Genomic DNA, 26751 nt, shown 5'->3' on the forward strand with positions numbered 1-26751 from the left:
ACACTTGCTATGTGTGTCTGGAAGTAACAGCAGAGGAGGTATTCAGCCAGTTCTGACAGGTTCTGGACAACCGGTAGTGGGCATTTTGAGTAGTTCGGATAACTGGCAAATGCCACCTCTGGTTGGCCCTGCCAGCATCTATTCGCTGTCTCCTGAATCCCAGCTGATCAGAATCCAAGCTGATCAGCTGGGTCTTCTTCTGTTGCCCTGCACAGGAGAACTGAGCTGGAAAACAGGTTAGTGGCATGGGGAGGGAATGGGGATTTTACAGTATCTTTGCCCTGGAGTGGGATGGAAATGGAGATTTTGCAGTATCCTTCCGCTGCCACGCCCACCAAGCCAAGCCACGCCCACTGAACCGGTAGTAAAAAATATTTGGACCCCACCACTGAATAACAGGTCTGAAATTCCTTATTGTTTGCATGTTTTGGAGCATATAAGCAAGGTCAACATTTCTTATGGTTAAGATCTATTTATGTCAAAAAAACCAAGCAGGTCTGGTTCATATAGAATCCAAAACTATAACAAAGTTCATTTGTTTTGTTTAATATATTATACTAGCCAAACCAATGAGGTTGATGGAATCCTTCAAAATAGATTCCACCATATCATGTACAGACAGAAATTCTATGGTTCTTGTCTCATAAATCTATGCCCTCCCCACCCAAAATGTTTATTTACTTTGTGTTACTTGTATACTATCTCTTCCTGAATACTCTAGACAGCAAGCAATTTTAGCATAAAATAATCTCCTTTCAAAAGACCCATATGTACTTTAAAGAGAATTATTTAAGAAAGATGAGACCAAACATCAGCATATATTTGAGAAAAGTAACCTTTAAAAAAGCATGTATAAATATACTTTCCACACTTACATATTAGAGATAAGGTGAAGTTTTCTTCAAGCTGAACTCAGTTCTTGGTGAATTCTTGGATATGTCTCCAGAGCTTCTTGGCAGCAATACAAAAATTATTTGCTTGGGATGTTTTTTGTGATTTCTCAGTTTAGCTTGCAACCTTTATATTCCCTGGATAAGTCCCAGCCACATATTATCCCTGTCTGACCAAGGTTTTTAAGCCCAGAGAAGGCCAGTTAGATGCTGCCACCCACAGAGTTCCATATTAAACTCAATATATTAGAGAAAGTTGCAAACAACAATAAAGAATGCTTACTCAGAAGTTAAAAATGCAAACATGTAAAAAAAAGGATAATAAAATTTACATCAGTTCCACAAATAGTCTCTTTTATTGGTACCAAAGTCATCCAGCTGGCTTTCATGACTAAGACAGAACTAGCATGTGGGCTTCTGCACTACTCAATTAGTGCTTTAATTGTTTGGCCACACTGATTCTCCTGACCGTGTATACTCAAAAATAAATTCTATTAGGTTCAATGGAGCTTGCTCCCAAATAGAAATGTGGTATTAAACCAGTTGAAACTAACATAATTTATTTTTGATTATAGATGTTCAAGTGAGTCAGTTTAGCCAAAAAGTTAAAGCATTAATTGAGAAGTGTAAAAACCCACGTGCTAATTCTTCTTCTTTTTTTTACATTTGTATTAGTTTATCAAAACTAATAAAACTAATATATCAAAATATGAAATATATAGAGAAATTCAAAAAAGGAATAGAAAATTAGGAGGGAAACAATAAAAGAAAAAAAATGGCGTAAAGAGGAAAAAGGAAAGAAAAAGGCACCGACTTCCAACTGCCTTTAGCACGGTAGAAAATAACATTACAACCTCGACTTCTTATTTTTACTTTTACACAATAATATGGTATATATTAACCATTTCTATAACAACAAACCTATCTCATTAGCAAAAACAAAATTTCATTTTTTTTCAATGCAATCACAAAATCCAAAAGCAATTTCCAGACAGATTTTTTTTTTAAGTATATTCTCTTCTTTGGATAAAACAATCAATAACCCATGGGCTAATTCTGTCTTAGTCATAAAAACCAGTTGGATGACTTTGGTATCAACAGAAGAGAATATTTGTAGCTCAGGGTGGAACGGTGAGGTCCTTTGTGCTCTCTGAGCTTGGTTGTTGTCTTACAGATGTTTCATTACATAACTAGGTAACATCATCAGTGCTAGAAAGGAAGGTTTGCTCTCTGTTTATATACATATGGTATATATTTTATATACAGAAGATGATTATGGGCCAGTCATTCTCTCTTGGCCCTAGAAATATGATAATGGTGAACTACTATCAAAAATATTGATAAGAAAACTAGTTGGATTTCTCTATATACTTACCAGATGTCATATCTGACTAGAAGGAACACACCAACAAAATTATATACTGATCTGCAGTGTACATTTGTCATAATCAGAAACTGTGCCAACATTTCAGCTATGTTGGCTGGGATTTCCCCTGCTCATGTTTTATATTTACATTTGAGTCTTTGAATACTTTCAACAATTCTTGTTCTCTTTAAGTATCCATCAAGGGAATGGTTGTATTGCCATTCTGCTTCCCAGCAGTACAAATCATCTAGCATTGTGATTCAGAGCTACTGGAAACTTCTACATTCTTCTTCCTGTTTGAGGTTAAAATGAAATGAAGGAAAATACATTCTAAGTCTTTTGTATTTGTTTATATGTGACAATAGCAATAGCAATAGCAGTTCGACTTATATACCGCTTCATAGGGCTTTCAGCCCGCTCTAAGCGGTTTACAGAGTCAGCATATTGCCCCCAACAACAATCCGGGTCCTCATTTTACCCACCTCGGAAGGATGGAAGGCTGAGTCAACCTTGAGCCGGTGAGATTTGAACCGCCAAACTGCAGCTAGCAGTCAGCTGAAGTGGCCTGCAGTACTGCACCCTAACCACTGCGCCACCTAGGCTCATTAGGGAACTATTGTCTCCAATCTTGGTCTCCAACCTTGGTCTCCAACCTTGGCAACTTTAAGACTTGTGGACTCCAACTCCCAGAGTTCCTCAGTCAGCAAAGCAAAGCTGGCTGAAGAACTCTGGGAGTTGAAGTCCACAAGTCTTAAAGTTGCCAAGGTTGGAGACCACTGTATTAAGGAATTAACAACAATTCTGCGTCAAAGACTAAAAATATTCCAATATTATACTGTAGGGGCAGTTCTTTTAGATTTTAGATTTTAAGTTTATTTATATGCCGCCCTTTTCCCTGGGGGGACTCAGGGCGGCTTACAACTTTAAAAGGGGGGGGGAGACAAACTTTTAACATATAAGACAAATACATAATTAAAACACAACATTCATACTATTCGGGCGGGTTGTAGTCTTAACCCCAGGCCTGACGGGATAGCCAGGTTCTGAGGGCTGTGCGGAAGGTCTGGAGGGTGGTGAGGGTACGAATTTCCATGGGGAGATCGTTCCACAGGGTCGGAGCTGCCACCGAGAAGGCTCTCCTCCGCGTAGTTGCCAGTCGACATTGACCGGCAGATGGGACTCGGAGGAGGCCTAACCGGTGAGATCTAATAGGTCGTGTGGAGGTAATTGGCAGTAGGCGGTCTCTCAAGTATCCAGATCCACTACCATGGAGGGCTTTATGGGTGGCAAGTAGCACCTTGAAGCGCACCCGGAGATCGACAGGTAGCCAGTGCAGCTCGCGGAGGATAGGTGTTATGTGGGTGAGACGAGGTGCACCCACAATCGCTCGCGCGGCCGCATTCTGGCAGCCCCATGAAGAGCACATTGCAGTATTCCAGCCTAGAGGTCACAAGGGCACGAGTGACTGTTGTGAGAGCCTCCCGGTTCAGGTAGGGGCGCAACTGGTGGACCAGGCGAACCTGGGCAAATGCCCCTCTGGTCACAGCTGACAAGTGATGTTCGAAAGTCAGCTGTGGGTCCAGGAGGACTCCCAAGTTGCAGACCCTGTCTGAGGGGTGTAGTTCTGCTTACAAATGCCAATTTCATCTATCAATATGGTCTTGACAAGTTAATTTTATTTGAAAGCTGCCTCCTAGAGAATAGGTTCTGTATGTAGTAGAATGCCCTAACACTTCTTTTTAGACAGTCCAAAAAACAACAACAACCCACTAATAATCTTCTGAATCCAAAATATATGCCAAATAATTGAAGGAGCAGTTGGATCTCTTCCAGTCTGTATTAGGCAAAAGCCTTCCACAGCAGTTGCTTAACCGTGAATATGGTTAACTCCAGAAGTTCTGGAGTAGGTGTAGATGTTGCTGATATAATTGCATCTTTGTTTTTGAAGGAGGATTGTCATTGCACATAGGCCTGACTTTACTCAAGCTTAGTTTCCCACACAATTTCTTGATGCCATAAATGCAGGGCCCTTTTGACTTTTTACTCAGTTTATTAAAGATTTCTATAGGTGCGTATTTAACTTATATGCAGAGAACAACATGAGAAAAGCGAGGCTAGATTAATCAAAAGTTGGAATTAAGATTGCTAGGAGAAATATCAACAACCTTAGATATGCATACGATACCACTCTAATGGCAGAAACTGAAGAGGAACTAAAGAGCCTCCTGATGTGGGTGAAGAAAAAGAGTGCAAAAGTTGGCTTGAAACTCAACATTAGGAAAATTAAGATCATGGCATCCAGCCTTTTCAATTCCTGGCAAATAGATGGAGAAGAAATGGAGGTAGTGACAGATTTTATTTTCCTGGGCCCAGATTTTACTTTCCTCCTGGGGAGGAAAGCTATGGCAAATCTAGACAACATACTAAAAAGCAGAGACATCACTCTGCCAACAAAAGTGCGTAGAGTCAAGGTTTTCACAGTTGTAATGTATGGCTGTGAAAGTTGGGCCATAAGGAAGGCTGAGCGCCAACGAATTGAGGCCTTTGAACTATGATGCTGGAGAAGACTCCTGCAAGTCCCTTGGACTGCAAGGTGATCAAACTAGTTAGTGCTAAAGGAGATCAACCCTGACTGCTCTTTAGAAGGCCAGATCCTGAGATGAAACTCAAATACTTTGGCCATCTAATGAGAAGGAAGGACTCACTGCTAGGATAGATTGAGGGCAAAAGAAGAAGGGGACGACAGAGAACGAGGTGGTTAGATGGAGTCACTGAAGCAGTAGGCATTAGCTTAAATGTACTCAAGAGGATGGTAGAGGACAGGAAGGCCTGGAGGAATGTTGTTCATAGGGTTTCGATGGGTTGGACATCACTTCGCAACTAACAACAACAATAGGTGCACTTGTATGGAGAAAGATAAAAAATGTAGTTTACATCTGCAGTCTGGAGTTCAGCCACATTAAAAGCTTTGTTAGTTGGCAGGCTATGACTCATCCTATTCTATGATTGTTACTGACCATAGAAAGTTCTGTGCCACTGATTTTATCTCTCTTGGAATGAACTTCAAAGGACTGGAACATAAGGAAATTACCTATGCCTAATGTGTCGCATTAGGACAAATGGTTCACACAGTACATCTTCTTGCTCAGTAGCAATTTTTGACATCTGTCAAAACTACAAAAACTCCCTCGGAGGATTGGGAGAGAGATCTTGAGGTTTCTGGTATGAGGTATTGTAGCTCTCTAGTTTGAGAGTGCATAAAGCATCCAAAATACTTTGTACAGTAAAAATCTCTCTGAATCATCAGCAAAATTAGAGAGTAAAATTATAGAATCAGAATAACGTCAGGAACAAAATTGGGACAATTTGGAAAATTCCAAACTTTTCTGGTCTAGTAGTTTTTCATAACAAAAATGTTTCAGAACAATTGTGATTGTTTGGTCATTTGCTTGGAATAAATTGGCTCAGTACCTATTTTAAATTAAGGAAGTTATTCTGTTTTTTTCTGCACATATGAGGATGCAGTATACCTTCTTGGCCTGTTTGTTTATTTATTGCTTGTAATTGGTTTCCTTTGTTTGATACTCAGGTTCACCGGCAAACATGGCATTTTGAAATGGGCATACTTACAAATTATTTAATTAATTTACTATAGAGAAATAAAAATCGCCTTTTTTGAAATTTTAGTCTGATAGTGGTCAGCGATGGATATAAATTCCTACCAGAACAGGTACAGTCTATTAAATTCTTTGAAATATTGAATTTGATGACAAGAAAACCAGGGATAGGAAATCCAGCTAAATGTTAAGAAAACTTTCTTAAATATTTTTTTTCTTTGGAATACAAAAAACAGAATAATTTTTATAGAACAATTGTAACAATTGCTAAGTATTTTCTAGTCACTAATTGCCAATATAACCAACTAAGTGCCAAAGGTTTTATCTATCAATGTAAATAGCTTTCTTGTCATAAATAAATACGTCTATTTTAGATGTGCTGTTTTTCACCTTCTTTCTTCCACTAGTTAATACTCATGATGAGCTGAGAAAGTTTAAGAGAAAAAGTGTGATGAAAAGTAATAGTTTGCACAGTACTTGGGTTGTGTCAATAGACATGCAGTGCTCAGCTTCTAAGATTCTCAGTCATTAGATTAAGTTATCACAATTACTAAGATGATTGAGTGTATTTTGGCACCACAAGTGGTTTTAAGGACTTACGTAATTCTGTATGCTTGCGTAATAGGAGTTTATTTTGTCTTTCTTTATTCTTCTTACTCGTTTTTCCCTGCTTAGAGAATCTGAGAAAAGGGAAACAAAATTCTTATCTATCACCAAAAGTCCTTACTAATAGCAAACTAACACTGCTAGAGACAATTGAATGACTTATCTGTACTATTCAGGTCCCTCTTGTTTGTTCTAGGGACTATGGGCTCTTGTTCACCATCAATTGCACTTCAACTGTTGCTTCCAAAGCATTAAATCCAAAGTGCAAAGGATTCAGTCATTTCTCCTCTTGGTACAATAAAGCCATCTCTCCCAGCTTTGGGGCTGTTGAGGTTAAATTTCTTAAGATTCCAAGAAAGTGTGGTCCAGTATATTTGGAGGAAACCAGATTGAAGAAGACAGTTCCGACGATCAGCTGGCCCAGCTCCCTGCCCCTACCCTATTCTGTCCTAGATTTCTTTCTTTCTGGCTCAATTGATTTGCATGACACTTTTCCACTGTTCTACTCACCAAGGCTGCCTTACAAGGTAAGCAGCTGAGCTTCAAATTGCTGTATTGTGAATGGTGTGCAAGTGTGTTAGGCGTCCACGCAAAGCGCATGATCACCAAATCGGTTGTTAAACTGGTTGCAGCCCACCCTTGATGTTAATGTGATTCTTGTCATTGTGTTTTTTAAATCTATATTTTTCCCTCTAGATTATTGTTAAAATATTACTATGAAAGCCACAAAATGAAAACAAGAACTCATTAAAAAATATAAAGTTATACGCATGAACTACCTATATCCTGGTTTGCAAAATTCATTGGTTACTTTATTGCTTCATATTTCTTGAGCTAAGGATGAAAAAAAGTTAAGGAAAACAAGTGATGAAATATATAAGAAGGTCCTTAATTCTTTGCACCATGCATTTAAATAAGTTTACATCAGAACGGGATTTTCCAGTTTAGCAAATGGATATCATATATGAGCAGTATATTAGCTGTTTACATTAAACTTGGCCAATAATAACAAGTGTAATCCTTTTTTAAAAAAATGATATTTGTCACTGGATTGGCACCAAGATAAGAGTACTTTTATATGCAGGGGAAGATTTTCCTGTATGTCTATGCTTGGGCAAGATAAAAATGCTTACTGTTTTCCAAATTTTACAGCTGTTTGTGCACTGCTATGAATGCATATCAGTTCCTGCGATGTCCCCTCCATATTAGACATGGAATTAATGAGAAAGTGAAGTTCATGTCAGTTTGGAAGCACCATCGAGTTGAATCAGTGGATTGTGTCACAAAGGCTAAGAGCCAGCCTCTGTCTGTTTCTGCTGCCTGTTACTCAATCTTTATAAAATGATAATGTTATTACAATAGTGTATAGTGTGGTTGCATCAGCATAATTTTAGCAGTCAAAGGAGGGGAGAGGAAAAGGGAAGTGGAAAATCTGGATATCCGTCTCAATTCAGCTTTAAACATTTAGTACTTTTTGAAATAAAAAAAATATTCTCCATAATTCTACTGTAATTCTTGCTTTTGGGTGCCCACTTTTGCAATTGGGCTATTTTATCTTAATTTGAAGAGCCTTTCTGGGACACTTTATGACTAGGGAATCCAAACTTTACCCATATTTTGATAGTTTGTCCCGAGGACTGTTGAAAGGCTTATTTCTGTTCAGGTTTTGTTGTGTACTATATAATAGAATGGCTTTTTTTTCAAATGCGTGTTAATAAGCTGTAGCCTCATCATTTCTTACTTGACTTTAAATTAATTCCCAGGACAATATTATACAGCTAGGTTTAGATATGTTTAGGTATACCCATCATGATATTTCTTTTCAGAGTAAGCATTGTTTGGAGAAGAAACAATAAGACAAAGAAATTAAATATTGTGACCTCATGGACAACTTTCCTCCAGGCCTTCATGTCCTCTACCATCCTCTGGAGTCCATTTAAACTCACACCAACTGCTTCAGTGACTCAATCCAGCCACATCATTCTCTGTCGTCCACTTCTTTTGCCCTCAATCTTTCCCAGGATCAGGCTCTTCTCAAGTGAGTCCTTCCTTTTCATTAGGTGGCCAAAGTATTTGAGTTTCATCTTCAGGATCTGGCCTTCTAAAGAGCAGTCAGGCTTGATCTCCTCTAGGACTGACCAGCTTGATTGCCTTGCAGTCCAAGAGTCTTCTCCAGCACCATAGTTCAAAAGCCTCAATTCTTTGGCGCTCAACCTTTCTTATGGTCCAACGGTCACAGCCATACATTGCACCTGGGAAAACCATAGCCTTGACTAAATATATGATATAATGAAATATATGATATAATAAAAGAGCTGAAACTTCTCACGCCAACACCATTAACTCTATTTTTAAACGGTCCTTGAACCCTTCTTTCTACCATGTGATTACACACCTTCACTCAGTGCCCTTTATTCTTTAAGCCTCTCTATTTCTATTTTTTTCAGGATCTAATCTTCCTCCTCCTGCCACAATTCAAAGGACTTGCTGTCAATCCATTACTCATTCATTTATACACTACTTCCCTGTTTACCACCCTGTAGTCCCTATTCAGATTAAAGTCAAGGCATGTGGATGGAGCCGAGCATTTACTGGCCAAATGCCCTTTCTGATGCCATGTGGAATTCACAGCAGGTACTTTATTTTTGCGCTCTAGGAGAGAAAAAACTGGCAATACCTAGGATTGGACTCTCAACCTTCTGAGTGTCTTTACCACTAGGCTACCCTGGCACTCTACTTCCTTCACACACTGTGAAAGTGTATGCACCATTTGTCAAGCTGGGCCTTTCAATGAACCCATAAGAGAACAACAGCTGACCTCTACATAGTACAGGCAGTCTTCAACTTACAACAGTTCATTTAGCAACCATTCAAAGCTACAACGGCACTGAAAAAAGTGACTTATGAACATTTTTCACACTTATGTCCGTTGCAGCATCTCCATGGACACATGATTTATATTCGGATGCTTGACAACTGACTCTTTATGACAGTTCCAGTGTTCCGAGGTCATCCCCTTTTGCGACCTTCTGACAAGCAAAGTCAACGGGGAAATCAGATTCACTTAACAACCGTGTTATTAATTTAACAACTGCAGTGATTCCATTAACAAACGTGGCAAGAAAAATCCTCAAATGGGGCAAAACTCACTTAACAAATTTCTCATTTAGCGATAAAAAAAATTGGGCTCAATTGTTGTAAGTAGAGGACTACCTGTCCTATTAAACATGACATCTTTCTGCAAAATTACTATTTATGAGCAGTGGTATACATTTCAAAGTGATCTCATTTAGTAACAAATTTCCAAGTCCATATTCCTGCAAAACCTTCTGGTTCAGACTCTGCCTCTCAATACAAAAAAGATGAACCTTAATGTGCAACCCAGCTGCCCCGCCCCTCTAATCCCGAGGTTATTCTTGGCACATTCGTTGGAATGCAAGAATAGGTTCTTGGAAATGCGTAGTTTTCAAAGATTGCAAAAACTATTCATGCCTGGGATAAGAATCATTTGCATGTCAAATTTATTTTTCATGCCTTTGCTCTGATGTTTGTAACGTGCAGACTAACCCACAGAAATCATCTTTGCTCTAAGTACCCAAATTATCTCTTTGAACAAACAGTGTGAACCACAAATAGCTAAATCAGACGTGTATGTCCACTGTTTGCTCGGTATGCAAATTAGAGTGGATTCTTGGGGATTACATTTGGCTTCCTGTGTGTAGGGGAAAAAAGAGAGAGAGAGAGAGCCGACATTTACTGTCTGAAACAGACGGTGAAAGAGAAAGAAGAAGAAAAGAAAAGAAGCTGCATTTGCAGCTTTAATGTTCTTTCTATAACCACATGGAATAACAGAGTGTAGGAGAACTGAAAGCAAAGCTCATCCACTTGGAAAACCCAGACAGAAACTTTTTAAGAAGTGGAAAGGACTTTTTTTTTTCAAAATCAAGAAAGTGGACTCCCCCCCCCAACCCCGAAATACGTGAGGTGGAAGTCCAAGGGGAATTCTGCTCATAAAAGAAACTGGATGAGAAAGGTAAAGGTAGTTACAAAAGCTGAGATTTTTGATCAGCGACACCTCTCGAGCAGTGCGCTGTCTTTTAGAAAGTTGCTGACGGAGCTTTGGCATTTGATCATCTCCAACTGCTGATTAACACAGCACTGTTTTATATTTAACTCTGACCAGAGCAGGAGGAGCTGGGGGTGGGGTTGTGCTGCTTATAAGGCAAATCGGGAGCAGCTACAAAGTTCTTCTGTATGCATTCCCTCTTTCTTCTCTCCTGAACCGACTTCTGCTTTCCAGTCATTTTCCTTTGGAAAAAATCAAAGTTTTTTTGGGGGGGTTAACTGTCTAAAAGGGAACCGAGGAGAGAGGCAAGCAAAAGCAGATGAGAAGGAAAGAGGAAGAGACTGCCTATTAAATCCAGCCCTTCAGCCAAAGAGAGAGAAGAGAGTGAGCAAGCCACCGCACTGTTGCTTAATGTGTCTGTTTTAAGTTTTAAGTTTGGTAAGCACAGTGGGAGATGCAAGGAATGGATATTGAAGACAAGTCATCCAAAATGTATTGTATGAGAGGCAAGCACGTGGCCATTATTTGTGGAGTGGTATCTGCTGTGGCCTTAATTTTGGGACTCGGATTAGGTTTAGGATTAAAACCTGAGGTCTGCTATCCTCCAGAAGACAATGGACAAGTGTCAACAAAACCACCCACCCACTCATCCACTACTCCACAAGTCACACCTCCTTCAGAGCCCAGTGTCTTTTGCAGTGCCAAAAATGATGAAAATGGACCCTGGATTAATTTTAGGCTGCCAAACTATGTTCAGCCAGTTCATTACGATTTGGACTTGACTCCTGAGATGGAAGCTGAGGTGTACACCGGAATGGTAAATATCTCCATCAGCTTGAAAGAACAGACAACAAGGCATTTGTGGCTTCACCTGAGAGAAACAAAGATCACGGAAATACCTGAGCTCAGGACATCCTCGGGCCAGGTCATTGCGATAAAGCGTTGTTTTGGATATGAACCGTATGAATATGTGGTGATAGAGGCCGAAGAAGACTTACGTCCTAGCAACTATGTCCTGAGTATGAAGTTCAAAGGCTATTTGAATGGTTCCCTGGTTGGATTTTATAGAACAAGCTATGAGGAGAATGGAAAGACCAAGTAAATCTCTCTTTTAACATTTTTGCACTATTATTTTTCACACAAGGCTCTTCTCTTTCTCTCTCCACCTTACACCTTCTCTTTCCTCACCACAAAACTGTGATCTTTCTTGTGTGTGTATATAACGAATATTAAGGAACCCAATAATGGGATAATGATAAGATACAATGAGGAGAGAGATGGTGGTTGTGGGAATATGGTTTAGTTTTGCTTATGAATTTACCACATATTTACAGAATGCAAGGGCAACAAAATAAGCACGTATCTCTTGGGCTTTTGTTCTATAACTTTCTTTATCTTATTCTTAATCATACTTTTATATTGTTAGACAGATGTTCCAAGACTGGAAACATATGCCTGGTAGTTTAATTTAAATTATTATGATATTATAAATGAAATTCATTATTTATACAATGATGGCCTTGTTTTCGTAGAAAATACATCCAGGAAGCCTTACTTCTCTCCCCCGCCCCCCCCCCACTTTTAATGCACAATTTCATCCGTTTGTTGCCTGTAAGGTATGTTTATGTATAATTGTTTGGCAGCATCCAGATTAAGAACTGACTACTGTTAGGTATGTAGAAATGTATCAGTGGAAGGTGAGATAGGAATCTGGTTAATGCTTCCCAATCTCTTAATCACAATTTCAAAGTGTTGTTGTTTTTGAAACGGGAGTTTGGTAGTGAGGGGTGTCCATCAGAGACATTTCAACATCTGAGTCCATATATGGAAATCATATATATTGGTTTTAAAATAATAACAAAAAGAGGGAAAAAGGAACAAAATGCAAAAACATTTATCATAGAAATAAATATATTGTCACAGAAAAAAATACATAAAACAATAGCTTGTAAGATTTTTGGAAACAATGTTCTCTACGCTGTAAATTTCTACAGCTATTGCTTTCTAAAAAGTAAAAAAAAAATACAACAAAGGAAAAAGAAAAAAAAACATAATATGATATGATATATCATGACAGCAAGCAGTTACGATTCTATACAGGTAGTCCTCTACTTACCACTATAATTGAGCCCAAAATTTCTGTTGCTAAGTGAGAGAGTTGTTAAATGAGTTTTGCCCATTTTACAACCTTTCTTGACACAGTTTTTAAGTGAATCACTGCAGTTAGTAATACGGTTGTTACATGAATCTGGCTTCCCCATTGACTTTGCTTGTCTGAAGGTCACAAAAGGTGATAACATGACCCTGGGGCACTGCAATGGTCATTGATATGAGTCAGCTGACAAGCACCTGAATTTTGATCATGTGACTATGGGGATGCTGCAAAGGTTATAAGTGTGAAAAATAGAAACAGCACTTAGACTTACATACTGTTTCACAGTATTTTACAGCCCTCTCTAAGCGGTTTGCAGACTCAGCATATTGCCCCCAACAATTTTGGTCCTCATTTTACCAACCTCAGAAGGATGGAAGGCTGAGTCAACCTTGAGCCTGGTGAGATTTGAATTGCCAAATTGCAGGCAGCTGGCAGGCAGCAGAAGTAGCCTGCAGTAGTGCATTCTAACCCCTGTGCCACCACAGCTCTTGTCATAGTCATAAGTCATTTTTTCAGTGCTGTTGTGACTGTGAATGGTCACTAAATGAACTGTTATAAATAGAGGACTACATGTACTTATCTAGTACAAATATCATTCAAATATTCATATATTTCTAATACATTTATCTAACTGTCATGTTTTTAACCTACTGTATTTTGTAAAAACAAGTCCCATGTTTAATTATACTTGTCCGTACAAAGTCTTATAGGCACTCCATTCATAGATGGCAAATACAATCAGGTCTTCCATCCATTGAATATATGAGGCCCTGAGTTTATCTTTCCAATGCCACAGTAGCAGCCTTTTGGACATAATAAGGGCACAGACAATCCATTTAAGCCCCATTTTCAATCCAACTATTACCTGGCTGGCAAATTCCATATACTAGGTATGTAGCTTAAGAGAATATTATTCTCTGAATATTTTTAGCACTTGTTTCTCTGCTCAAGTTATTAATGCTTTGATAAATAATCAGATTTCAAAATAGGCTTACTTTTTGCTGCTCCAGAGGCAGTGGTGGGTTTCAAAATTTTTTAGAACCTCTTCTGTAGGCGTGGCCTGCTTTGTGGGAGTGGCTTACTGGCCATGTGACCGGGTGGGAGTGGCTTGCCAGCCATGTGACCGGGTGGGATGGCTTGTCAATCATGTGACTGGGTGGGCATGGCCAACTTGTAAAATGTGGTGAAACTCACTTAACAACGCTCTTGCTTAGCAACCAAAATGTTGGCTCAGAAACTCTGGCATTTGAAGCACGTAAGTCTTAAAGCGGTCAAGTTACAAGACCCTTGCACCCCTAAACCTTTAGAAAAAAAACCCCAGGGACGTTCAAACTTGACAGCTTTAAGACTTTAAGGTTTAGATAAGACTCTTAGGGCGGGGAAATTGGTGAGCCAGCCAATCAATGAGCGACAGGCGGGGCAAGTGTGGTGTGGACCATGCCATGGTGTGGACCAGGCGGGGGGAGGGAGCCGGAACCAGTTCTAAATGGCATGGTAGATTTGTGGAACCTCTTCTATAGAAGAGGTTAGAACTGGCAGGAACCCACTCCTGTCCAGAAGGCTCAGCTAGAATCGATGAGTGGAAATTGCAACATTAGGGAAATTTCAAGCAGGAGCTGTTAGATGATGGAAGAGAGCACTCTGGGGAGGACCTATTAAGCAAAAGCTGAACAGCCATATGTTAAGGATGCTGTGGTTGCAAGTTCCCTGCAGTGAACATAATTCTATCTTGCAGGCTTTCATAACAGGCTGCATTTATGGTAGAAGTTTACAGCATAGAGAGCATTGTTTCTGAAAATCTTACAAGCTATTGTTCAATTGGAAATTCATTTCATCACAGTGAATGTTCCCATATTAAACCAAAGGTTTGGAATTCTTCCGTGCCTAGTCCAGCCTTTCCCAATCTCATGGTTTCCAGATGTATGACTACAACTCGCATTATCCAATGCCATTTGGATATATTGCCTGGAAGAGTGACAGTCTGAGTGAGTTTCATCCTTCATTCCCATGTTTAGTCATAATTGTAAATAGGAAACTGGGGATTGATGAAGCAATGTTAGTACTGACATAGTATTAATCATTATTTGTATCTAAAACCTAGAACAAATAATTTTCCACAGACTGATTCAGATATACACAATATGTATTGTTTTGTTTGGCCATGTTTGTACTGAAATGCTTGTGGAGACTTCAAAATTAGAAATTTGTTTTCTTAATAAAATGAAATTTAATGAAGTATTCAGAAGAATAGGTCAGGCTGAAAATTGTGTAAGTCATGTGGTGCCACAAGCTCTACAAAGACCCTGTTGTGGATTGTATTCTGATTTCTGAAATGCTGTAGAAATGCCTTAAATTGTAGTCTTAATTATTATGTTTCTAAGGTAGTTAGTTAGCACTATCTGATTCCATCCATGAACTCTTTCAACTTCTAGTACGAACCATAAACCCCAGTCTGTATTTTGTTCAATGGACAGAGATTTGAAAATCAGAAGAAACTCTGAACTCTACGACTGCAAGAAGAAATTTAGAGTAAATGAAGATGTGAGGCAGGATTGTGAGCACAGAATCGGTAAAGCAGAATGTTAACTAAAAAAAAAAAAAGCAAGATTGCTCTCATTATACACACGCAGGGTATGTGTGGCCAAGTCCCTCCTGCATGTGACAATTAATGGACTACATAGAGACTGTAGAAGAGGGAACATCTGTTTTATGGTAATCTGCTAAATAGACGAAAAGGAGTTGAAAGGGAAGCCTTATCCATTTGTTGATCTTAGTCTTCCTTTCAAAACCATTAAGGGATATGTACTCAGTAACAGCACCAGTAAAGAATCCTTTTCCCCTAACAAAGCTGTCATACACTTGACAGTTAAGTAATGTAAAAACGTGCTTTCACCACATTTTGGTATGTACTAATGGGTACTTTGGAACATAATTCTAATTTTGTCTACATCAGCCTTCTCTAACCTAGCACCCATCAAATGTATTGAGGCTACAGCTTTCATTATCTTCTTGCTGGGAATTCTAGGAGTTGTAGGGTAAGGAAAGCCTGGACAATATTATTTGGGCGGGATGGTTTAGAACTGTAGGTTTTCCCCAAACCAACTAAGACAAACTACTTACCTATTTAAATGTAGCTACGCTGTTTCCCTGAAAATAAGACCTTCCAGGATAATAAGCCCAATCAAGCTTTTGAGTGCATGCACTAAAATAAGCCCTCCCCTGAAAATAAGCTCTTCCTGAAAATATTGCAACACAGCAACGCTCGCCACCTCCTGCACCTCAAAAATAATAAGACCTCCCTGAAAATATGGCCAAGTGGTATTTTGGGTGTCAAAAGAAAATAAGACCCTGTCTTATTTTTGAGGAAACACGTTACTTGGGACTTGAAAAGAATGTACAGCCTCATATATTTCTTCCATATTCAAAATATCTATTTGTCTTCAGTATTGTGTGTGACTTAATTCATATGTACACATGGAAAGGAATAAATTGAAAAGTATGATTGATGTGACAGAAGGAATCAGTAACAAGGACATGGAAATTATTTGAAACAGAATGAAAACAATGGCATTATAGAGAGCCTGAAAAGTGTGTGGAATTGTACTAATAGGAAGCCTGAAAAAGAATGATTTTTGGAATGATGAAGTGAAAGAGGCTGTGGATGATGAAAAATTTCATATAGCAATAGCACTTAGACTTATATACCACTTCATAGTGCTTTATATCCCTCTCAAAATAGTTTAAGAGAATGATTGCTGACTAAAAAAATAAGAATGAGAAATAGGTTTGGAAAGCAATCACCATTTTTCAGAGCAAGACCTTTCCAATATCAACAGCATTATTATGACTTTGGAAATGGCATAGCATTTTATGAGCTGTCTCTGCTATGGTTATTTACTCCAAATGTAGTTTCTAATTCATTTTCTAACAGGTCATCATTGTTGGGACAATAGTGATAGAGCTAGAGGTCAAATTGGTGCCTGAATTTCAAAATACATTTTTGTATTTTATCAGTAAATGATGAAAATCCTAGCTACATGTTCTAATCAAAGTTTTAAGTCCAGTTTTTAAATTTTAAAGAATTTAAAGAACTGAAGGATCAAGTCAGGGACCCTGACAAGTTGTTTCTTAATGAAAACTTATAAAGCTTCAGAGAAATTATAGTCTATTATTTTTCTTCTTCTTTATTATTTTTTCTGTATTTCTTAGGACCTTCCTTACTTTTATACAGTTGACAGTATTTCTAAACATGTGGTTGAAAAATTAACCAACACTTTGAATTAATTTAAGAGACAAATCTGGTTGCATGTTCTCATCAATCAATTGCTACAATTGGAAATTGTGCACAATATACACAATGCTTTTAATAAACCATAATTCATCTCTATGTGAAAATGTTTAATATTAATTTTGGAAACAGTTTTAGTAGCAGTTTACCTTAGTAACTTAAATTATCTACACATAAATTAATATAAGAAACATCATTATACCAACTTGTTTTAGTAGGTTTCTGGGTGAACATCTGCAGCTCAATATTCCAGATTATTCAAGAATGCTGTTAGATTGCATTTCTTGAGCAATAGACAAAGTTAGACAGGATACTCAAATTGATGAATGATATTATTATGAAATACTAGTTCCTGGCTGTTTTGACAAGTTGTTAAAACTTATTCTAAATACACACAAATACACACAAACATTGAAGGCACTTGAAAGCCCTTAGCAACCTGGTTTTTGATTGCAATCTTGTTTGTTATATGTGTTGATCAATCAATCTGTCTCTCCAACCATCCATCCATTCTCCAACTATTAGAACCAATACGTGTTGAAAGTTTAGCAATATTACTTTTATAGAATTAATTCTTTGTCTAATTTGGACATGGGACATAGGTATCTGATATCCATTTTTTATTCAGATGAAATAAGTAAGCATTAGAGCCAAGGTGGCGCAGTGGTTAAATGCAGCACTGCAGGCTACTTCAGCTGACTACAGTTCTGCAGTTCAGCTGTTCAAATCTCACCGGCTCAGAGTTGACTCAGCCTTCCATCCTTCTGAGGTGGGTAAAATGAGGACCCGGATTGTTGTTGGGGGCAATATGCTGACTCTGTATTTATTTATTTATTTATTTTATTGAAAATTTATATGCCGCCCTTTTCCCTGAGGGGACTCAGGGCGGCTTACAACAGTGAAGGGAAGGGAGTGCAAGACAAGACTTAAAAAGAAAAAAAAAATCGTGATTAAAAGAAAATTGATCATAAAAACACAACATTCACTCAACATTCGGGCGGGGTGAGAGTAATCCTATCCCCAGGCCTGACGGGATAGCCAGTTCTTAAGGGCTGTGCGGAAGGCCTGGACTGTGGTGAGGGTACGGATCTCCACGGGGAGGTTGTTCCATAATGTCGGAGCAGCAACTGAGAAGGCTCTCCTCCGCGTAGTCGCCAGTTGGCACTGACTGGCGGATGGAATTCGGAGGAGGCCTACTCTGTGCGATCTGATGGGACGCAGGGAGGTGATTGGCAGGAGGCGGTCTCTCAAATAGTCAGATCCACTACCATGGAGCGCTTTATAGGTGGTAAGTAAAACCTTGAAGTGCACCCGACGATCAACAGGTAGCCAGCGCAGCTCACGGAGGATTGGTGTTATATGGGCGAACCGTGGTGCGCCCATGATCACTCGCGCGGCCGCGTTCTGGACTAGCTGAAGTCGCCGGATGCTCTTCAAGGGCAGCCCCATGTAGAGCACATTGCAGTATTCCAGCCTAGAGATCACAAGGGCTCGAGTGACTGTTGTGAGAGCCTCCCGGTTCAGGTAGGGCCGCAACTGGCGCACCAGGCGAACCTGGGCAAATGCCCCCCTGGTCACAGCCGACAAGTGGTGGTCAAAACTCAGCTGTGGATCCAGGAGGACTCCCAAGTTGCGGACCCTATCTGAGGGGAATAAATGTTGCCCCCCCAGCCTGATTGGTGGAACGTTAGCCAAATTTTTGGGAGGAAAACACAACAGCCACTCGGTCTTTTCCGGGTTGAGTACCAGTTTGTTAGCTCTCATCCAGTCTTTAACAGCCTCAAGGCCCCGGTTCATCACGTCCACCGCTTCATTGAGTTGGCACGGGGCGGACAGATACAACTGAGTATCGTCCGCATACTGGTGGTATTTTATCCCGTGCCTTCGAATGATCTCGCCCAGCGGTTTCATGTATATGTTAAATAGCAGGGGGGACAGAACCGAACCCTGCGGCACCCCATAGGTTAGGGGCCTCGGGGACGATCTCTCCCTCCCCACCAACACCGACTGCGACCTGTCCGAGAGGTAGGAGGAGAACCACTGTAAAACAGTGCCGCCCACCCCCACCTCCCGCAGTCGTCGCAGAAGGATACCATGGTCGATGGTATCGAAAGCCGCTGAGAGGTCGAGGAGAACCAGGATGGACGCATAGCCTCCATCTCTGGCTCTCCAGAGATCATCGGTCAATGCGACCAAAGCGGTTTCAGTGCTGTAACCGGGCCTGAAGCCAGACTGGAAGGGGTCAAGGTAGTTAGCTTCCTCCAAGGTACGCTGAAGCTGTAAGGCCACCACCTTCTCAACAACCTTCCCCAGAAAGGGGAGGTTGGAGACTGGACGATAGTTGTTAAGAACTGCTGGATCCAAGGACGGTTTCTTCAGGAGGGGCCTCACCACCGCCGCCTTAAGCGCGGTGGGGAGGTGTCCCTCCCGAAGAGAGGCGGTAACAACCGCCTGGATCCAGCCTCGTGTCACCTCTCTGCTGTTGGCAGTCAGCCAAGAGGGACACGGGTCCAGTATGCAGGTGGAGGAACTCACAGCTCGCATAGCCTTGTCCACATCCCCGGAGGCAACATCCTGAAACTCAACCCAGAGATGGTCTACCAAGTTATTCCCCTGTGTCCCAGCTGGATCTGCAGGGGTGGAGTCCAGTTCCGATCGAAACCGAGCAATTTTGTCCGCCAAGAACTGACTATATTCCTCAGCCTTACCCTGCAGGGGGTTCCCCGTCTCCCTCCTATTTAGGAGGGAGCGGGTTATCCTGAACAGGGCGGCTGGGCGAGACTCGGCGGACGCTACCAAGGAGGCAATGTGTGATCTTTTGGCGGTTCTCAATGCCCAAATATACTCCTTGGTGCAAGCTGTCAACAGTGCTCGGTTCGATACGGACCTGTCGGATCTCCACCGGTGCTCTAGGCGTCTCCTCCGGCGCTTTATCTCGCGGAGCTCCTCGGTGAACCAAGGGGGTCTCCGCGAGCCGCTGACCCGGAGGGGCCGTAGTGGCGCAATTCGGTCTAGAGACTCTGATGCCGCCGAGTGCCAGGCCGCAGCAACAGTCTCCGCCGAACTGTGGGCGAGAGCATCTGGAATGACCCCAAGCTCCGTCTGGAACCTAACAGGGTCCATCAGTCGCCTGGGGCGGAACCACCTGGTCGGTTCCTCCTCCCTACGGTGGGGGTTTGGCCTCCGGAAGTCTAGCCTCAGTAGGTAGTGGTCTGACCACGACAGGGGAATGATCTCATTTCCCCTCAGACCAAGATCATAACTCCACTGCTCCGAGAGGAATACGAGGTCGAGTGTATGTCCTGCCAAGTGGGTAGGGCCTCGAATTACCTGGGTCAGGCCCATGGCTGTCATGGAGGCCATGAACTCCTGCGCTCCATCAGAGTGTTCACCGAGCGAAGGCAAATTGAAGTCCCCCAGAACCATTAGTCTAGGGAACTCAATTGCTAGCTCGGCTATTGACTCGAGGAGCGCAGGGAGGGCCGCTGCAACGCAGTTGGGAGGCAGGTACGTTAGCAGCAAACCCGCTTGACCCTTGAGGTCCAACTTCACTAGCAGGGACTCACACCCGACAAGCTCCGGAGCAGGGATCCTACGAGGAGCTAAAGACTCCCGGACTACAATAGCCACACCGCCACCCCTTCCCTGGGCTCTCGGCTGATGAAGCACCTGAAACCCGTCTGGGCACAGCTCTACGAGGGGGACTCCTCCCTCCGTGCCCAGCCATGTTTCAGTAATACATGCCAGGTCTGCCCCCTCGTCTACAATCAAGTCCCGGACGAGGGGAGCCTTATGGATAACAGACCTGGCATTTAGCGACAGCAGCCTGAGACCAGGGTCCTGATCGCTCACGCCATCTGACCTTGGAGTGGGACTCATAGGGCCGGAAGGAGGGATCTCTGCAATATAGCGAGCCCTCCTTCCCCTATAATGGCCAGCCCTAAAGTCCCCGCCATATCTGCCTCTCCCTGTTATGACCGCAATGCTCCGACTCTCTCCCGTGGGCATAATTCCCCCAACCACCCCAATGGCCCCCGCTTGCCCCGCCAGGTCCTCCGAATCATTCATACTCAAACTCTCACACAAGCAGTCCTCACTGATAGAATTAAAACACAAATACAGCTAAATAAAAATAAAAGTGAGATCATTCATACAACCAGACAATCCCATGCACTCAACATACCAGTTAAAATTAGAAAATGATAGGGTTGCGCAGGTTCAAGATAGTATTAAGTTCGTAATAGTCCAACGTAATAATCCACCCTCTCCTGAGGGGGGGGGTCACACCCTAATGGGGGGCTCCACTCTTCTCCTTCTGCTATGCCCCAAAGAAAAGTCCACAACCGGAAGGTCAAAGTTCGATAGTATACAAGGCAGTCGTGTGTAATAAAGGGGAGGCAAAAATGCCTGATGTTTATAAGCAAGAATTGTTCAGTCTTATTCCCCTTAAAGTCCCAGAGAGAATCAGCGGACCACATAGGAGAAAGTCTCTTTCCTAGGGTTATATAATGTCCATAGTCTGGTGGGCCAAGATCTAAAGCTGGCCCCAGCTGCTCAAGGCAAAGGCAAAGGCAAAAGGGGGGAAAGCGATGGTTTTCTTGATACCCAAACCTTGTCCCTACTGCTGCCATCATCTGTTGTTCCCAATATTCCTAATCAACAGTAACAAAGGAATAATCTTAAGGCAGCTGCGATGGTAAATGGGACAAGGCTGGGGGGAGGGAGGGGCGTCCGGACTTTCTTCCTCCTCAGATCGAAATGTCCTATTCAGGGCTCCGTCTTCCGTCCTCCGTTCAGTCCCCTAGCCAAACAAGCAAACGGCCCAGGGACCCTAGGAGTGGACAGGCAGCTGGCAGCAAAGTCAGCCAGATAAAACGGGAGGGGGATGTCCGAGGGGGGGGGGCTACGAGATGGTAAACGCAGGCAATCACCCCAACCACCCCAGCCACAACTCCCAATGGTCTTTAGCAAGTTAATCTTCGCCTTCAAGATGGTAAGATGGTAAAATAGCTAATTGAGCCCCCCAAGCTCTCCGTACCAATCCAAGTCTGTCCCGACCAGCAGGGAGGGGGGGGAGCGCCGAAAAGTTGCAGAGCGCTGAAGTTATCAGCGCGGCGTCGCCTTCACGATGTTAGAAAGATGGTAAGAAGATGGTAAGAATTAATTAATTGAGCCCCCCAGCTCTCCACACCATTCCAAGCCTGTCACGACCAGCAGGGAGGGGGGGAGAGCCGAGAAGTTGCAAACGCTGAGGTTATCAGCGCGGCGTCGCCATCTTCTCTCCCGCGCCGCAGTCGCCGAACCAAGCCGCCGCAGTTCGTTACTCAGGGGGACAGCCACAAGCAAACCGCTTGTAAACCGCTTAGAGAGGGCTGAAAGCCCTATGAAGCAGTATATAAGTCTAACTGCTATTGCTATTGCTATTGTCCCCATTCTTCTAGTAAATTATTCCAAATATCCACGAGTAATGATTTAATACAATCATTTTCATTCTTTTCCAAAGATACATAGCAGCAACAGATCATGAGCCAACTGATGCACGAAAATCATTTCCTTGCTTTGATGAACCTAACAAAAAAGCAACATATACAATATCTATTACTCATGAACGTGACTATGAAGCCCTATCAAATATGCCAGTGGAGGTATGTATATAGACTGTTTCTTGTTTCTATCTATCTATCTATCTATCTATCTATCTATCTATCTATCTATCTATCTATCTATCTATCTATCATCTATCTATCTATCTATCTATCATCTATCTATCTATCTATCTATCTATCTATCTATCTATCTATCTATCTATCTACCTACCTACCTACCTACCTACCTACCTACCTACCTACCTACCCACCCACCCACCCACCCACCCATCCATCTCCTGTCTGCCTGTTAATATATCCTGCAACTTGGATCAATGAGTTAGCATACCCTTGCCCAATCTGGCACATATATGTGTATGTATGCACTTTTCCCAAGGAACTAATCAGACTATGTGCATATCAGTGGTGGGTTGCAGGCAGTATGCCCCGGTACGGGTGTACCGGAGCCTGTCCGGAGCACTGGATACCATTCCGGTACGGTGCTCCGGAGGGCCCACCCGCTCGCCTGAGCTCCTTACCAGTCTTTTAAATCTTTGGCACTTCTGCGCACGTGCACGCTGCACTTGACAATGTGGACGCTGCCTGGCCCGTTCCAACCCTACCGATTGGAATGGGATCCGGAACCCACCACTGGTGCATACCTGCTGTTTGCATGTGGGTGTGGGTGTGGGTATGTGTGTGGTTCTAATCATAAGTGCTGTGTCTCTGTGAGTGCATTTATGCTTTTCTTCTGTTGTATTTCTGTACTTATGTATCAGGGGTGGATTGCTGCTGGGGTCACTCCCAGTTTGCTGTGCGTGCATGCACAATTGCCTGTAAATTGTTCTGCACATGTGGAAAATGCTAAAAAAGGACTAAAACACATGCCGGCAACAGCATGGGTGACTGGGGAACTGATTCAGGGGTGTGGCCAGCCAGCCGTCTCTACCGGTTCGGCAACCCAGTCGCAATTTCCACTACCTATTCACCCAAACCAACATGAACCAGTAGCAACCCACCTCTGTTATGTATATACATTTAACAATAAGAAGTAGACTGCATATTATACATTTTTACTATGCTTCATGAGACCTGGGTATTTTAGAGGGGAAGAGTTGGCAGCATTCTGAACCATTGCCCGCTTGCCTTTCCCAGAGACATTTTGGAAGAAATTTTATCCAAAACATTTTTTTTCTCTGGATTCCCTAGTGCAATGTTTCTCAAACTTGGGGAATTCTGGGTGTTGAAGTCCATACATCTTAAAGGTGGCCAGCTTGAGAATTGCTGCTCTAGCTATTTTGGATCCAATGGCCACTTTCAAACTTGATATTTCTTTTCTTGGCTTTTCCCACAGCCAAATTTGGCCCCTCTGTGTACCGTTTTTGAAGAATTGTCCCACTGGTGGAGACAGTTCTGATCCATAAAAAGAATGACACAATATCTTTTTCATATTAGTACAATTTTCTTTGAATAACCCAAAGTCTGGAAATGCCATAGTGTAAAAGGATAGGATCCAATAGACAACTGTGTGTGATTATATGTAGTTTCAATTATATTGTTTCAGTTATGCTTATGTGTACAGATTATGTGTTGCATTGTGGCCAATTCACACTTGCTATATAACTTCCAGATTTCCCCTTCTGAATATCAATAAGTAACAAGGGGTATTTCTGGTATAATCTTCTATGAATAGTGAACTGATGAAGAGTATTTTTTCCTCTTTCTCACACACAAACACTCCTATTCAATATCATCAAAAGAGTATAATAGGGGCTGACTTTAATGCCTTGAGTGTATTTACCTGGAAATAAGGGCATTTGAGCTCAGTGGGATCTGCTTATCAGCAGGCATCCTTAAGTAATTGTAGTTGGGTTCCATAACCTATTTCTAGAAAAAAAGTTTGCAAATAGAACTTTTTTTGGGGGGGGGGAATTGAAATGAAGTTACTTTGAAGACTTGATGAAATTTCTGGTAAGGTGGACATTTCCTAACCGCTTTTGGAAATTGCTTATTAACCATCTCAAAGATTAGAGATCTTTGAAATGGTAAGTTTCAAAAGTCTTCATCCGGTGAGCTTATCTGCAATTCTGAACAAAAGAAAGATAAGACATAAAGCTTGTAAAGAGTTAAGTTTAAATTTTGAAATAAACAGCAAAACGCTAAGTGAGATTTTGATCTAAAAGCGTTGTAAGAGGATTAAGAGTTAATATATTTTTAATATTTATTTTTCATATAAGATTTTAGAATTAACTTTAAAAAACAAACAACTTGCCGTGGGAAACAGTTTTGTTTTGGCTATCCTGGCTATTGCAAGTCATAACACAAGATAAGTGATGACATCAGAAACTAGATCCTAGAGAGTACTTAAGATTTAAGCAGGATAAAAAAATGCAAGCCTGTTCGTGATGTTAGTTGATGATAGAGCTTATAATATGACGCAAAATGTTATAATGTTGGAAATATTAATGGGGATCAAAACAGGAATTAGTAATTATAATATTGATACTGTTAGTCTGCTTTTGAGGATAGACTATGCCTAATAGACATAATGAAGGAACGGGAGAAGTGGAACCTCAAATGATAAGCCAAGAGAATGTTTTGGATAGGATACTTTACTGGATATGCAAAAGAAAGAGGTTGAAGGTTTTACTGGATTTACAAAAGAGGTTGTTAAAACCTTGACGAAACCCACGTGGCAGAATAAAGACAAGTAAAATTCTACATGAATATTTGATTGAATTAAAGTTTCCATCTGTTGAAGCAAACTGTTTATAGTAAAGGAAAGGATATACAGATGGGTTAATGATCAAGGTTAAAATAAGATTCTCTCCCTCTGTCTGTCTGTCTGTCTATCTGTCTTTCTCTCTCTTTGTCTCTGTCTCTCTGTCTCTCTTGCTCGGTTCTGGGAATCATTTATGACCCTATGATTGAAAACTTTATGTTTTGTGGATGTGCTTATAGATAAGAAATGAGACACATGATGAAGAGATATCTGTTTAACCGTATAGTGAGTGAAGAGTTATTAAATTTGCTTTGTACTTGTGATGAAGATTGTAAGTCATTTCTTTATTTTTTTCTTTTTTTTCTTTTTTTTGTGCACTTTTTATTCTTACCTTCCATTCTTTTTCTTTTTCTCAAAGTTTAGCATGCATTGGTTTCAACTATTGTAATTAAATTCCTTAATAAAAATATATTTAGAAGAAAAAATGTATTGCAAGATAGTAAGAGCAATCAAGTAGGAAAATTCTGCTCAGCAATATTCCAGCAACAAAGAAGAGATAATTTTGGCTCACCTTAAATCCAGAGGACAACAAGATGACAACAAAGAGCTACAGAAAACTGAATTAGATGCATGAATTCATATAGTCCAAGAACATTAACAATGAAAAATATTGAGTTTCTGGATTTCATTCTGTACATAAAAGAATCATAACAGGCAATTGTTTTTTTTACAGAAATGCTTCATCTGTAAGCATTTCGCTTATTTTTTCCATATTTTTATTCCCCAGAAAACAGTTCCAATAGATGACAAATGGACAAAGACAATATTCAGGAAATCTGTGAAAATGAGTACTTACTTGGTGGCCTGGGCTGTGCACCAGTTTAAACACGAAGAGAGAAAATCATCTCGTGGAATTCCAGTAAGTTCTACGTTGGTTATTTTTGCAATCTTTCTCAAGGATGAATGAAAAGCAAACTAGAGCTTTTACCAAAAGTCATATCGTAAGTAATTTTCCCGTGGTTGGGTTTCTCTGTCTGCAAAAAGAGACCATATCATTTTCTGCTCCATTGTGCTATTTCACAAAGTTCTCTTATATCACGTTCTAAAGATTTAGTAAAGACGTTTATAATTTTGAAGCCTGCTTGGCTTTCTTCTAATTATGCAATTATGCTACATTCTGAGAAGATACTTGAAACTATACTTTTATCTAAGATCTGAATGAAACCATGTATTCAGAGTAAGTGTGAAATAAAACCTCAGCTAAATAGAATACATTGTGCAGAATGTCCTAATACTCATCCACCAGCCTTGAGAAGCCACTCCCCTCGGTGAACCACCAAACTACACGACAACCTACCAGCTATGTGTGGTGGTTTGACGAAGCAGATGGCAGCATTTAGCCAAGTTTTGCTGATCAGCACCCCCACACCCTCACCCCCATACCCCACTTTTACTA

At 41.1% G+C, this 26751-nt stretch overlaps 1 protein-coding gene across 1 annotated transcript in view; it reads left to right on the forward strand.

The window, feature by feature from the left end:
- The first annotated feature begins 10700 nt into the window (after positions 1-10700).
- Positions 10701-26751, forward strand: part of ENPEP (glutamyl aminopeptidase) — a 61286-nt gene continuing 45235 nt past the window's right edge. Inside the window, exons 1-3 of the mRNA XM_087724214.1 lie at positions 10701-11643; positions 22492-22633; positions 26083-26214. Coding sequence (XP_087580340.1) covers positions 11000-11643; positions 22492-22633; positions 26083-26214 — 918 coding nt within the window. The 5' untranslated portion in view covers positions 10701-10999. The remainder of the gene's footprint in view (positions 11644-22491; positions 22634-26082; positions 26215-26751) is intronic.

The sequence above is a fragment of the Thamnophis sirtalis genome, unplaced genomic scaffold (assembly GCF_051295495.1).
Source record: "Thamnophis sirtalis isolate CommonGarterSnake01/CBP01778 unplaced genomic scaffold, rThaSir2_p1.2 scaffold_10, whole genome shotgun sequence".
NCBI lineage: Eukaryota > Metazoa > Chordata > Lepidosauria > Squamata > Natricidae > Thamnophis > Thamnophis sirtalis.